The sequence below is a fragment of the Sciurus carolinensis genome, chromosome 4, assembly GCF_902686445.1.
Source record: "Sciurus carolinensis chromosome 4, mSciCar1.2, whole genome shotgun sequence".
In the NCBI taxonomy this organism is placed as follows: Eukaryota; Metazoa; Chordata; class Mammalia; order Rodentia; family Sciuridae; genus Sciurus; species Sciurus carolinensis.
Genome location: NC_062216.1, coordinates 155,657,263 through 155,673,163, shown reverse-complemented (window position 1 = coordinate 155,673,163; position 15,901 = coordinate 155,657,263). Strand labels below are relative to the sequence as shown.

Here is a 15,901-nt window from a genome sequence, read left to right as displayed (position 1 = left end):
TATTGAATGGGGTAGTTTTCTAATTTCTCTTTCTGAAGATTCATCGCTTATATATAAAAATGCCTTCGATTTATGTGCATTGATCTTATATCCCGCTACTTTAAAGCAGGAGGGTTTTATGTTTGAAGCCAGCCTCAGTAATTTTACTGAGACCCTCAGAACCTTAGTGAGACCCTGTCTCAAAATAAAAAAAATCAAAATGGGCTGGGGATGCAACTCAGTGGCTCAGTGGTAAAGCATGCCTGAATTCAACTCCCAGCACCAAAACAAAAACAAAAGAAAAAGCAAAATAAGACTTTGTGCACATAAAGGTTATAAACCTGAGACCATGCTGTGTCTAATTCAGATGTGGAGGTTCTCCAAAATGTAGATGCTAGGTTCTGGCTCACTCAAGAGCTGCTGAATTCAGATTTGAGTGGGGGGCGAGGGGTGGGGCTCAGATCACTATGCTTTTTGAAAGTTTTTCTGATGTTAGGCAGGTACAGCTAAGATTGAGAACAATTGTTCTTGTCACTTATTCTCCCATCATGACTGACTAAATATGTGGGTGTTTGCAGGCTTCTTTTATTCCAGGATTTCTTGGCATAAAATACTTGGTATAGCCCATAGGCAGTTGCAATGAAGCTGTCCCCAAAATGAAGTTCCTACCGTGCTCCTGAAGTGGTGTTAGATTTCTTACTTTACTTCATTCTCAAAACAGTCTTTTTAGAAAGGTATTATCTTTTTCATTTTCTAAATGAAGAAATGAACTCTCGCAAAGTTTCAGTGACTTACCAAAATAGTAAACCACAGGAACCAGGATTTGAATCCAAATCCATTTTTAGTAAAATGGACCTAAAATCTCCTCAAACTTCAAAATCGGCTCTGGAACATGAATCTGAAAACCAAAAGCTGGCTGACATAAAAATCCTACTATGTTGACTGTCTTCAATACCAGAATTGATGAGGAAGAATGGACATATATTGATAAATGACACAGTTCACTGATACTGATTTCTATTTGTTTATGCCGACAAACTCTATGCTTTTTCCCACATCATCCATACTTATTTGTGTATTACCATGCAGACAGTGGTGCAATCCAAACAAGAAGTTGGGTTTCTGGAAAACATTTTTTTTCTTTTTGTTATAACACATAGAATTTCATAGTGGTTCTGACTTTGTGTGTGTGTGTATGTGTGTGTGTGTGTGTGTGTGTGTGTGTGTGTGAGAGAGAGAGACAGAGAGAGAGAGAGAGAGAGAGAGAGAGAGAGAGATGGTGGCAGCATCTTTAAAATCAATTATCAGATGGTGATTCCCAAAGAAGTTCAGAGTCTTTGTCTCTTTATGTCACTTGATCTTGGTATTGCTATTACCACCATCATTTGTTATGGGTTACTAGACTGATTTAAGTCTTGTTATCTCTCATTAGCTTGTGTGTCCCATATTGGTCATTCTTTTCTCTAGCACTAGGTTAGCCTATACTTTTAGAATTTGTGCCCAGAGATGTTCACTTTGACCTTACTGCTCTATTGGTCCACCATACTCACCTTCAGACATTTTCGATATCTCACATATCTAAATAAATACATTGAGGAGTAAGCATTTTGTATAACACTTCTGATTAAACTACTCCATATTTTGTAGTTTACTCAAGACTGAGGCCTGTCCATTTTAAGTGTTGTTGGGTATGCAGTTTGGTGATGAATTTATCCTATCAGCACCACACTTTTTCCTTACAGAGTGTGATGGTGTTATTGCTATTTATACTCTCATCTTGCAGTGAATTATTGGAGACTTTGCTGTTCAGGCAGGAGAATTTGGTAGTAAATTTGGTTTTCTGTTACCAATGACATGATTTGATTTAAGTTTGATTATTACAATGTAGGTTGATGTCATATCTCCATGTTCTTTTACTTTGTGATAGTTTTATCGCCCTAACCTTTAATGTGCAGCCTTCAAGCACCTAATGTAGACTTCTGTAGGACTTCATCTAGAGTATCCTAGCTCTGCCTAAGGAGTGGTTTCATACAGGTTCTTACCTGAATTTTAGAAGTATCATTTTTTAATAAAGCCGATAAAGTATCATTTTTCAATAAAGTTGAGGTAATCAATCATTTATATAGCTCAATTATCCATATACAGCTTTGAAAGAAATGTCTCTGAATCCATAAATCTTGTATAGAAAAATTGTAAGTTACTGAAAAAGATGTGTGTCATAAACTCATAAACAGAAGTAGTTGCTTTTTTTTCTGAAATTTACCTTCAGAAAAGCAAATATACTCTTTAGGATAGGATGATTCTGTTGCACAGATGAATGAGACTTAGATCACTGTGTTATCAGAGACAACTTAGACATTCTTAATGTTTTGAGAAAAAGGAAATTCTTCCAAAAAACTGTGTAGTGTGATAGTTCTAAAAATATTATTTTTAATAAAGTCTATGATTTTTATAGGGATATATTATTTTCTGCTGTGAATACAGTTATAATTTGTGAAGTCCATCCTTTACGATAATCTTTCTTTCATGTTTTGAGGGGGGAAAAGCACATTTTGCTTATATTGGGCTTATGTAATGACTTAGATTTCTTCTACTAACCTGGTTATGTTAGGTTTGATATTTGAAAGTTAAATTATCCTGAAGAAGAACTTCCCTGGATTCTAAAATATGATGTGTTTTTTCTTCTTCTTCTTTTTTTTTTTTTTTTTTTTTGTGGTGCTGGGGCTCGAACCCAGGGCCTTGTGCTTTCAAGGCAAGCACTCTACTGACTGAGCTATCTTCCCAGCCCTTCTTCTTCTTTTTTTAACTAATAATTTATGGTATTTTAAATTTTTAGGGTCATTTTAGTATGGAATATTCATTTTCTTCAGATATAAAAGATAGGCTAAATATACTTAGTGATTAGGTGTGTGTCAGGAGTGTGATTTTTCACGCCCTCATTATTTTCATTGAAAATATTTTCTTGCAATGTCATTTTATAGTGAACCCTGCTGGCATTGTTCCAAGTTGGTCATTTTACCAAGTGGAGTTTCTTATAATAAGGAATGGTAAAATGCACGTATTTGATCAAAAGCTAACAAATAGGGCACTTTAACCTAACCAAGTTTCGTTCTTCGTTCTAGGGCCCAAACTTTCTTTTAACACCAGAAGGAATTTTTAGGTAGTCATTGAAAATTCTTGGAATAACCATGGAGCTCTTTAAATGATGTCATTTCAGGAAACAGCAACTTCAATAGCTTTGACTTTATTAAAAGATTAGGCATGTGCATTTAATAAGCCATCTACCTCCAACCAAGTATTTTGAATAACTTAGCATAAAATACTACATTTTATACTTAAATAGAATATGGAGCTTTATATGTACTTGGTACTCAATTATTTGTCCTTTATGTGTGAGATGCTCATATACATATGTTAGAAAAATGCAGTAAAATGCCCTTTGAATAGGGAAGTTAGATAAATTAAAGAAATTGAGTATTATAAATAATCCAAGTCACATGGACATTTAAATGATGCAAATGAACAGTGATGTTTTCTGAAAAAGAAAAGGGCCTTAGTAAAAGTATGATTCTATATAGGTAAGGAAATTATATGAAGTTATAATAAAATTTCATGTTGTCTACAAAGGCCAAGAAATACAATTCATAATCTCATAATCATATGCTCTTTGAGTTTGCAAAGTTTCTACCATTTTTTCATTATTACTCTAACAAATATTTATTTATTTGTTTTAGTTATTTTCTTATTGGGTATTTTGGGCATTGTAATTAACTTTTTAGGGAGTGGGTACCAGGGATTGAACTCAGGGGCACTTGACCACTGAGCCACATGCCCAACCCTATTTTGTATTTTATTTAGAGACAGGGTCTCACCGAATTGCTTAGTACCTTGCTTTTGCTGAGGCTGGCTTTGAACTTGCAATCCTCCTGCCTCAGCTTCCTGAGCTGCTGGGATTACAGGCTTGTGGCACCACACCCAACTTACAATCAACTTTTTATATTTAAAGCTATCAGCTTTGAATTAACACAATTTTGGTAATACAGAAATTTTCTCTAATATAGCTTCTTTTCATCCTCTTATTTGTGTTGTTTTATATAAATTATATTTTTATATACATGATAAGCATATCAAGACAGATTTTTCCTTTATGTAGTTATTTTTTTAATTGTATGGAGGGAGGAGAGTTACACATAAAAATGTTTATAATGTCTTCCATATCTCCCCATGATTCTTCTTTACCCATGCTATTTTTTTTTTGATTCATTGTACACTAATGGGGTACAACTCTCATTTCTCTGGTTGTATACAAAGTAGAGTCACACCAGTTGCATAAGTCATACATGTACAAAGGGTAATGACGTTTGTCTCATTCTATTATTTTTCCTTCTCCCCACCTCTCATTTTCCTGTATACAATTCATCCTTCCTCCATTCTTGCCTCCCTCCCACCCCCTGTTATGTATCAGCATCCCCTTATCGGAGAAATCAATTGACCTTTGGTTTTTTGGGATTGACTTATTTCACTTGGCATGGTATTCTCCAACTCCATCTATTCACCTGCAAATGACATACTTTTATTCTTCTTTATGGCTGAATAATATTCCATTGTGTATATATACCACAGTTTCTTTATTCATTCATCTATTGAAGGGCATCTAGGTTGGTTCCACAATCTAGCTATTGTGAATTGAGCTGCTATAAACATTGATGTGTCTGCATCCCTGTAGGATATTACTTTTAAGTTTGCAACCCCACCAGCACATGAGTGTACCTTTTCCCTCACATCATCACCAACACCTATTATTGCTTGTATTCTTGATAATAGACATTCTAATTGGGGTGAGATGAAATCTTAGGTTAGTTTTGATTTGCATTTCTCTTATTACTAGAGATATTGAACACTTTTTTCATATATCTGTTGATTGCTTGTATATCATCTTCTGTGAAGTATCTGTTCAACTCCTTAGCCCATTTATTGATTGAGTTATTTGTATTCTTAGTATAAAGATTTTGAGTTTTTTATAGATTCTCGAGATTAGTGCTCTATCTGAAGTGTGTGTGGCAAAGATTTTTCTCCCAGTCTGTAGGCTCTCTCTTCACATTGTTGGTTGTTCCTTTGCAGAGAAAAAACCCTTTAGTTTGAATCTATCCCAATTATTGATTCCTGCTTTTATTTCTTGTGCTTTGGGAGTCATGTTAAGGAAGTCTGGTTCTAAGGCAACATTATAGAGATTTGTACCTACTTTTTCTTCTATTGGATACAGGATCACTGGTCTAATTCCTAGGTCCTTGATCCATTTTGAATTGAGTTTTGTGTAGGGTGAGACAGGTTTAGTTTCATTTTGCTGCATATGGATTTCCAGTTTTCCCAGCACTATTTGTTGAAGAGGCTATCTTTTATCCATTGTATGTTTTTGGCACCTTTGTCTAGTATGAGAAAACTGTATTTATGTGGATTTGTCTCTGTGTCCTCTATTCTGTACTATTGGTCTGCCTATTTTGGTGCCAATACCATGCCGTGTTTGTTACTATTGTTCTGTAGCATAGTCGAAGGTCTGGTATTGTGGTACCACCAGCTTTGCTCTTCCTGCTATGGATTGCATTAACTATTCTGGGTCTCATTCTTCCAAATGAATTTCATGATTGCTTGCTCTATTTCTATGAGGTACATCAATGGTATTTTGATTGGAATTATATTGAATTTGTATAGCACTTTTGGTAGTGTGGCCATTTAGACAATATTAATTCTGCCTAGTCAAGAACACAGGAGATCTTTCCATCTTCTAAGGGTTTCTTTAATGTTTCTCTTTAGTGTTCTGTAGTTCTCATTGTAGAGGTCTTTCGCCTCTTTGGTTAGATTGATTCCCAAGTATTTTATGTTTTTTTCTGAGGCTATTATGAATGGGGTAGTTTTCCTAATTTCTCTTCAGAGGATTCTTCACTTATGAATAAAAATGCCTTAGATGTATGAGTGTTGATTTTATATCCCACTACTTTACTGAATTCATTTATGAGTTCTAAAAGTTTTCTGGTGGAAATTTTTGACTCCTCTAAATATAGAACCATGTCATCAGCAAATAGTGATAGTTTGAGTTCTTCTTTTCCTATTTGTATCCCTTTAATTTCTTGGTCTGTCTAATTGCTCTGGCTAGAGTTTCAAGGATGATGTTGAATAGAAGTGGTGAAAGAGGGCATCCCTGTCTTGTTCCAGTTTTTAGGGGGAATGCTTTAGTTTTTCTCGGTTTAGAATGTTGTTGGCCCTGGGCTTAGCATAGATAGCCTTTACAATGTTCAGGTATGTTACAACTATCCCTATTTTTTCTAGTGTTTTAAGCATGAAGGGGTGCTGTATTTTATCAGGTGGTTTTTCTGCATCTATTGAAATAATCATGTGATTCTTAACTGTAAGCCTGTTGATGTGGTGAATTACATTTATCGATTTCTGGAATCAATGTTGAACCAACTTTGCATCCCTGGGATGAAGACCACTTGATCATGATGTAATACCTTTTTAATGTTTTTGTATGTGATTTGCTAAAATTTTTTTTAAGAATTTTTATGTCTATGTTTATTAAGGATATTGATCTGAAGTTTTCTTTCCTCGATGTGTCTTTGGTTTTAGAATCAGGGTGCTATTAGCTTTATAGAATGAGTTTGGAAGGGTTCCCTCTTATTCTCTTTCATGGAATACTTTGAGGAGTATTGGAATGAGTTCTTCTTTGAAGGTCTTGTAGAACTTGGCTGAGAATCCATCTGGTCCCAGATTTTTCTTGGTTGGTAGGCTTTTGATGACTTCTTCTATTTCACTGCTTTAAATTGATCTGTTTAAATTGTGTATGTCCTCCAGCTTCAGTTTGGGTGGATCATATGTCTCTAGAAACCTGTCCATGTCTTCAAGATTTTCTATTTTGTTGGTATATAGATTTTCAAAATAGTTTCTAATTATGTTTTGTATTTTAATAGTGTCTGTCATGATATTTCGTTTTTCATCTTGAATTTTATTTATTTGAGTTTTCTCTCTCCTTCTCTTCATTAGTGTGGCTAAGGTTTATTGATTTTGTTTATTTTTTTCAAAAAACCAACTTTTTGTTTCATCAATTTTTTTAAATTGTTTCATTCATTTCAATTTTATTCATTTCAGCTCTGATTTTAATTATTTCCTGTCTCCTACTACTTTTGGTGTTGATCTGTTCTTTTTCTAGGACTTTGACTGTGATTTTAGGTGGTTTATTAGTTGACTTTTTCTTCTTTTATTGACTGTTCTCCATGCAATGATTTTTCCTCTTAGTACTGCTTTCATAGCATCCTAGAGATTTTGATACATTGTATCATTGTTCTCATGTACCTCCAAGAATTTTTTTATCTCACTCCTGATGTCTTCTGCTATCCATGCATCATTCAATAGTGTATTATTTAGTCTCCAGGTGTTGAAGTAGTTTCTGTTTTTAATTTTATCGTGATTTCTAATCATTCCATTATGATATGATAGAATACGGGTTAGTATCTCTATTTTTTTGTGTTTGCTAAGAGTAGTTTTGTGGCATAACATATGGAGAGAAGGATCCATGTGCTCTGAGAAGAAAGTGTATTCGTTCATTGATGGATGGAACACTCTATATTTGTCTGTTAAATTATTAAATTGATTGATTGTGTTGTTGAGTTCTAGGGTTTCTTTGTTCAATTTTGTTCTAAATTATTGATTGTGTTATTGAGTTCTATGGTTTCTTTGTTCAATTTTGTTTGGAAGATATGTCCATTGGTGAGAAAGGTGTGTTACAGTCACCCAGTATTATTGTGCTGTTGTCTATTTGGTTCCTGAAATTGAGAAGGAATTGTTTAACGTACATGGATGTGCCATTTGTGGGGGCATAAATATTTATGATTGTTAAGTCTTGCTGATTTGTGCTTCCCTTAAGCAGTATGAAATGTCCTTCTTTATCCCTTCTGACTAACTTTGGCTTGAAGCCCACTTTACCTGATACGAGGATGGAAACCCCCGCTTTTTTACTGTGTCCCTGTGCATGGTATGTTGTTTTCCATCCTTTCACCTTTAGTTTGTGGGCATATTTTTCTATGAGATGAGTCTCTTGAAGGCAGCATATTGTTGGGTCTTTCTTTTTAATCCAATCTGCCAATCTATGTCTTTTGATTGATGAGGTTAGGTCATTAACATTCAGGGTTATTATTGAGATATAACTTGTATTCCTGGTCATTTAGTCTTATATTTGGTTTTTAACTTGACTTGGTTTCTCCTTGAATTGGCTATTCCTTTGGGTATTTCCTCCCTTTGCTGACTTACATTGTTGTTTTTAATTTCTTCCTCATGGAATATTCTGCTGAGAATGATCTGTAGTGCAGTCTTTCTATTTGTAAATTCTTTCAGCTTTTGTTTATTGTGGAAGGATTTTATTTTGTCGTCAAATCTGAAGGTAAATGTTGCTGGGTATAAGATTCTTGGTTGGCCTCCATTTTCTTTCATAGCTTGAAATATATTGTTCCCCCCTATATGTAATCTGATGCCTTTCTCTCGCAGTCTTTAAAATTCTATCTTTATTTTGTATGTTAGGTATTTTCATTATAATGTGCCTTGGTGTGGATTTGTTGTAATTTTGTACATTTGGTGTTCTGTAAGCCTCTTGTATTTGATTTTGCATTTTATTCTTCATGTTTTGGGAAATTTTCTGATAGTATTTCATTGAATAAATTATTTATTCCTTGGTTTGTATCTCTGTGCCTTCATCAATCCCAATAATTCTTAAATTTGGTATTTTCATGATATTCCATAATTCTTGGAGTTTCTGTCCACTATTTTTACCATCTTCTCTGTTTGATTAACTTTGTTTTCAAGATTAAATATTTTTCTTCATTGTCTGAGGTTCTGTCTTCCAAGTGACCTAGCCTGTTGGTTATACTTTCTATTGAGTTTTTAATTTGGTTTATTGTTTCCTTCATTTCAAGTGTTTGCATTTTTTTTTTCAGAATCTCTGTCTCTTTATTGAAATGATCTTTTTCTTCCTGCATTTACTCATTTTGTTTATTGATGTGATCATTCATTGCCTGCATTTTCTCTCTTATCTCATTGTTTGCTTCTCGGGTCATTTTAATTATGTACATTCTGAACTCCCTTTCTGACATTTCTTCTGCCATGCTGTCATTGGGCTTCTAGGTTTGTTTGGGATGCTTTCTTCCCTTGTTTTCTCCTGTGTTCAAGTAACTTCCCCTCTAGCAGTGCAAGTCCAAGGTTTTGTAGTTGCAGGTTTCTAATACCTCACCTTGTAGTGAGAGATCAATATTAGCAGCACACCATACAAACAATATGCATCCTTAACTCAAATAGTCCCATTAAGATATTAACTGTATTGTCTTAATAAACAGAGATGATGAGTTTGATTATTATCTATAGCATAACCAATAGGTTTTCAATAAGGACCACAATTTCTAATGGTGAACAAAGAAGATGAAGAGGGGTATAGGATATAATGTTAAGGAGATAAGTGAGTCTATAGAGGAACTATGTAGTAGGAATAGTGAATTAAAAGAAACAGGTTGTTAGCACGAGCAAAGAGATAAAGAGACTCCAAGGAAACAGATAGAGAAGAGGAAAATAGAGAATGTGAGAAAAATATTAATAAAAGAAAAATAGGAATAATAGTAGGTATAATAGGAATAATTGTATTAATACTACTAGTAAAAAAATTCTACAGTAAAACTATACTGTACTGTTCAAACCTTCTACTCTTCAGTAGCCTGATGCCTGAGAGGAACTCAATAATACAGTGTCCGAAAGAAGTGTGCTGTCCCACTATGAATGGTGGCCTCCAAGTAGGGAATAATCCATGCTAGTGGGGAGAGGCGACCCCACATGTTAATAAATGGTCAGCTGCAGCATGGGTGTTAGACCTCGGGCTGGGGCTGGGGCTGGGTGCTGGAGAGGTGGGCGCTGTCTAGGCTGGGCCTCAGCACTGAAGATGACGGGTGCTGGCTGGGCCAGGTATCAGCAGGGAAGATTTATTTTTTTAAAAAGTATGAATTTGAGTTACTGTCTTGTGTGCTTTCTTTTTGGCCTGAATTCTCCCTTTATAATTTTAGTTTTTCTTACAGAACAGGTCTGATAGCAACACATTCTTTCAATTTTTGTTTGTATGGGAATGCCTTAATTTTATCTTCATTTCTGACAGGTAGTTGTACTGGATATTAGAATTCCTGGTTGACATTCTTTTCACTTAGCATCTTAGATATTTTATCTCACTGCCTTCTAGACTCCATGATTTCTTTCTGGTGATTACTTGTACATGATGAATAATTTTTCTTTAGCTCCTTCCAACTTTCTCTCTTTATGTTAATTATTCAACAGTTTGACTATGATGTATTTTGGTGTGGAACTCTTTGAGTTTACCCTAGATTTTGTTAAATTTTTGGTTGTGTATATTACTATTGTTGTGTATATTACTATTGTTCTTCAAAATTGTGAAGTTCCTAGCCATTATTTCTTCAAATATTTTCTGTCCCTTTCATTACATGTATGTTGGTGTAATCAGTCATGTCCCAACATGACTGTTACTTGCATTCATTTTTTTTTTCCTTTCTATTCCTTAAACTGAATAATTTCGAATTTGTTCTTTCATTCTCCTGCCAGGTCAAATATGCTATTGAGCTCCTCCAGTGAATGTTGCATATCAGTTGTTGTAATTTCCAGCTTTTGAACTTCTAGTTTATCCCACTTTATAATTTCTATTACCTTACTGATATTGACATTTTCTGTTTTCCTTTAATATTCATTATCATCATTTCTTGGAATTCCTTTGACTTAGTTCCTTTAGTTTATTGAATGCATTTATATTAAGTAACTTACTAATGTCTTTGTCTATTAAGTCTAAAATTTGTGCTTCCTGCATAATTTCTGTTATTTTTATTTTCCTAAATATAAGCCATACTTTTCTGTTTCTTGGCAGTCTTAGAATTTTTGTTGAAAAAATTGGGCAGTTTGTTTATTGTAATATGGCGACTCTGAAAATCAGATTAGTCCTTCCATAGGGTTTTTCTTTTCTTTCTTTGTTTCTTTGTTTCTTTCTTTCTTGCTTGCTTGCTTGTTTGCTTTTGTGTGTGTGTTTGTTTAGTGACTCTTCTGGATTAATTCTGTGAAGTCTGTATTGTTTTTTATGAGTGATCCATCAAATGTCTTCTCAGCCGGCTGAGTGACTATCCTGTGATTCAGGAGAAATTTTCGTGAATGCTTTGAAAGAAGACTCTGCTTTGCTGTGGAACACTGTGTTGATGCATATACCTCAAAGTTCTGGCAGTTTACATGCTTTCTCTAGACTTTAATTTCTGCTCATGCAGTTTCAAGGTTAACCAGAATTGAGAGATGAGAATTTTCTTAGATCTTTCCTGAGCATGCACAGAGCCAAGTATGCATGTGGGGCCTTTTCAATCTTCAAAAATATGTTGGGATTTTTCAAAATTTTATATGAATATCTCATTACCAGATTTTTCATTCAAGTTTTTTTGGACAGCCATTTAATCCACCCACTGGCTTTGGTAGCTGTGATGTTAAATAGCTATAATGTTTAACAACTGATTTTGATTGGTTTTAGTTAACATCTTGAATATAGAACCTTTCCTCTGAGTGAGTTCTGTACCAGGTAAAATAGAGACAAGTCCTATAAGTAAGTCTTTTGCAGGGATCTGTGAATATTATTGAGAATTCTGTTTGTAAGGCTTCTTGCATTGAACCCCCTTTAGTGGACATAGGCTGTTTCTTGTTATACTTACCATTATTGTGATGCTGTTGTAGAACTGGGGAGAGAGAAATGGAATTGAAGCAAATTAAAAACACCATAGTGCTTACTATTTGCATAATGGTTCTGCTAATTTTCTTGAGTAAATACTTGATGGATTGTTGTGATCCTTTCAGTGGTTTCTGCAGTTTTGGAAAAGTTAATTTTGACAAATTTTTGAGTATTCCTCTTGCTTCTAAGAAGGTGGTGGTTTTTGGAGATCCTTATTTCACTATTCCAGAAGTACTTCTTCTCTGGTCTTTCAATTTGATGGAGAACTTCAACAGTTAGAGCTGTGAGTTCAGATTCAGTGTTAGGCTGATCTAACCAAGTATATGAAGTAAAGTGTTGTCATAGAGTCATCTGGAAAGTAAAATAAAGTAGGCCAGATTGGTAAATTCAAGGCTAAGGTAGAAAATTTTACTTAGAACAAAAAACATTTTGAAAGTACTTAGGTTCTTGGGCCAGGAATAATGTGAGGAGAAGGTATTCAAAGAATTTTCTGATAGCTGGGCATAGCATGACATGAAACTGTTTAAGAACAGAGATGAACTCAGTGGCAGTGGGAATGATCTGCATGTGTGGTGTTGGACCCTGGCTTAACCTGCCAGCAATGGACATGGAAGGAGGAGGGTGAACCAGTCAGGGCACTTGGTGATAGACTGGATCTTAGGGGTCAGGAAATGAGAGTATGCAAATGATGCCACTCTACTATGCCAGTATGCTGGTAGAGTGACACTACTAGGGGCATTGGAAAAGCAGACATATGGCAAATTCTTATTTTAATAACTTAAGGTTTCTTAAGCTCCTTGCAGATACATGATTAAATGATTAGAAAATTGATTATTAAATCCAGAATTTTTATGACATTAAATACTGAATATCTTAATATGCCTCCTAAATGACATAAATAAAAAGAAAGAATACTTTCTAAACTTTCAAAGATGTTCTAAAATATTTATCATCTTAACTTCCTTTTCTAACATGTAATTCTCTTGGAAAGCAAAGGTAAGAATTCTAGGAATTTGTCTTAATGGCTTTTAATTACTGTGTATATAAATGATAGGTTCATGGCCTTAAATGTTTATTAATAGACCAAATGAAATAGTCCTGGGTTCAAGCACTGTTGCTACTTAGAACACAATGCTTTTGTGTCATTATTTTTCCAGTGACTTCTTGCTTTTAGTTTTCTTCAGTCCTTGGTGAGAGAAAATAATAATTTCATGAGATAATTTATCCATGAGATAATTTAATCCATATAATTGATATTTAATCCATATAATTTGAGAAATGTTAATTATTGTTTGGAATCAAATTCCTATACTTTCCTCTGAGCCAATGAACAGTTCTCATTTAGTTATGTCTATATATACTTGTAATAATTTCAAGACTTGAGGTAGCAATACTTTTAAAAATATTGGTATCACAATATAGTCTTTGTCAGTATTTTGAATAATTATTTTAACCATCTAAGAACAAAAACTTATCTGTAGGTTAAGTAAATAATAGAATTTACATATCCATATCCATATTTATTATTTTTAATTTTTCCTAAATGGAAATTGTTGCTTTTTGCTGATATATATATTTTTTTCCAACAATAATATAACTTATGTGTTGGAGTTGGGCAAAGAAAGCAAGATTATTTCCCTTTCTTTCATATTTGTGTATGTGTGTGTGTGTGTGTGTGTGTGTGTGTGTGTGTAAAGTCATTAACTGCACTCCTTTCTCCTCCTGCTCTTTGCTGGGGAGGGTTAACTTATTTGTAAATTTGGGAGCAGGAGCTGAGATCATGCGTCATTTATTGTCTTTGAGATCTTGTTACCTGCATAGAGTATGGGAGGTAAATTTAGAAGTGAAGAACCAGGTAGGGAGAACTGATGCCAATCTACCTAATTCTAGGGTTTAAAATAGTAAGAAGCCTTTATCACCTTGTGCCTAAGCCAGTATCTACTTCATCACTTAGTCTAGCTGGCATTTTAATCCCATTTATCTGATCTCTTTGTTTTATTCACAGGTTGGCAAACTGAGTTTCCTCGACCAAATCTACTCCATTGCAGGTCAAATCGGGCAAGCTTTTACATTTGTATATTGTCTATGGCTGCTTTCATGATGTAACAGTGGCATTGAGTAGTAGTGCCAGGAGACCTGGCCTGCAAAGCTTAAAATGTTTACTGTGTGGCCCTGTATAGGAAAGGTTTGTTGAGCCCTGAATTTCTATCTATAATTTGGAAAGTGTATAAGGAAGTCATTTATTGTATTTTCTAAATTTCTAAGTTAATCCTAATATTATCACTTAGGCATCTTTAAAATTTTTAATTTAAAAACATGTTTTAGTATTCAAAATGGTGGAAACCCCTGGTGTAAAGGATGAACATTAGTCAGGGATGGGATTTTGGAGTCTATTCAAATAATATAGGTGTGTGAACTGATGAAGCTTGTTCATGGATAGAGAAGTGAAAGGATTAGGAGGAATTATGAAAAGTTTACAGAAATTGATGACTGCTTCTTTATAGGAACAATGACCTTGATGGAACAAAAGAAAAATACCTGTAAGAGTTCAAATGTAGGAGAGGTAGATGAACATCCTGGGAGTAGCATATACTGTATTTTTTATTCTGTTTGTTTTGCCTCAGGCTATTAAATCACACATTCTCTACCATCAGGAATAAAGACCCCATGCTTAGTCATAGCCACCACCCAAGACCCTCATTATGATCAAATCTCCTTTTTCTTTTGTCTTCCCTTCCAATAATAAATGTCTCGGTAACTTCAGCACCAATGTAGCATTTTGTTCTTATGAACTTTATGATGTTCTTTGTCTTCCCTGATGTTTAAAGTTTATATGTTATTTTTCTAATGGAATGACATAGTTTATCTCCTGGCTCCCTGTACCTAGCTGTGAAGCCTGTTACTTATATTTGAGTAGTCAATTTTTAGTTCATTTATTTGTTCTGTTTTTTATTAATTTTTCTACTAATTTGTTTTTTTCTCTTTTCCAAAAATAGAATATGAGAAATTAGATTCCTCTCATTGCAAAGAAATCCTTATCTGATTTTAATTATCTGATTTTAATTCTTTTTTTTTTCTTCTCTTTCATTGAGTGTAACTAATGCCTCCTTGACAGTGCATTTCTTGGTCCTTTAGTCTCAAGGTTGTTTCAGATGATGTTTTCCTCTTTATCTTCTCATTAGTGAACTATGGTCTATTTCTCCTGATTTTTTGTGTAGGTCATCTAGGTCTTTTATTGAGGATTCACACTGACATGACCACTAGCTTTGCTTAGCATTTGGAATGTTTTCAGTTGCTTTTATGTGCTTCCTTAAAGAGATTATTTTGGGGATTTCACCATTTCCAATTTCATCTGGGGGATGCAAATTTCTGCACAATAGTGCCAGAAATAAATAATCAAAATTTATTTATTTTTGAAATGGTATTATTACCTTCTTCGTGTAGTTTTTAGACTCACAGGTTATTTTCCCTTGAAAATAATATACATGTAATTTTTAAAAGTAAAACAAAAGAGAATATGATCTCATTCCCCAGTGGTAAAATCAAATTTTTCTAATTATTTCCTTCCAGAAATATGCTATACATATATAATGTGTGCCTATTTCCTTCAGAAATGTAAACATGGATTACATATTTTTTGTTCCCTTTGTCTTAGCACAACATATTGATAGTTCTACATTTTTCTCAGTTTTAAATGACTGAATCATGATAGGCTACATTTATTGACCACGTAGGCACTTAGACACTACACTGAGCACTTTACACAATATATTTAATTTTAATTCAAATTTATCTATTTATTTTATTATTTATTTACAACTACCAACAAAACTTTGAAGTAGATACTGTTAGTATTCTAATTTTCCAGATGAAGAAACTGAAATTTTGCCAAGGCAACTTTGCTAAAAAGACAGACTTGGGATTCAGACTTTGGGTTCATACTCTTTTGACTACTATTCAAGTGTTTTTCAAGTATATTTCATCAACTAATTACATCAAAATGAAGTGGAATACTTGTAAAACGTAGATCACTAGGTTCACCATTACAGATTCTATTTAGTAAGAATTTAGAAGAGAATCACAAATCTGCATTATTTACAAGTATTGTGGATGGATTTTATTTAAGTCAGAGAA

The 15,901-nt window shown here is 34.0% G+C and overlaps 1 protein-coding gene across 13 annotated transcripts in view; it reads left to right on the top strand.

The window, feature by feature from the left end:
* Window positions 1-15,901, top strand: part of Anks1b (ankyrin repeat and sterile alpha motif domain containing 1B) — a 1,141,006-nt gene that overhangs the window by 412,005 nt on the left and 713,100 nt on the right. The window contains exon 1 of one of the 13 annotated variants that reach the window (XM_047548163.1): window positions 13,867-13,952. The exons of the other annotated variants lie outside the window; for them this stretch is intronic. Within the exon in view, the coding sequence (XP_047404119.1) occupies window positions 13,923-13,952 (30 nt within the window). The 5' untranslated portion in view covers window positions 13,867-13,922. Of the gene's footprint in view, window positions 1-13,866; window positions 13,953-15,901 lie in introns of those variants that run through there. 13 annotated transcript variants of the gene reach the window in all.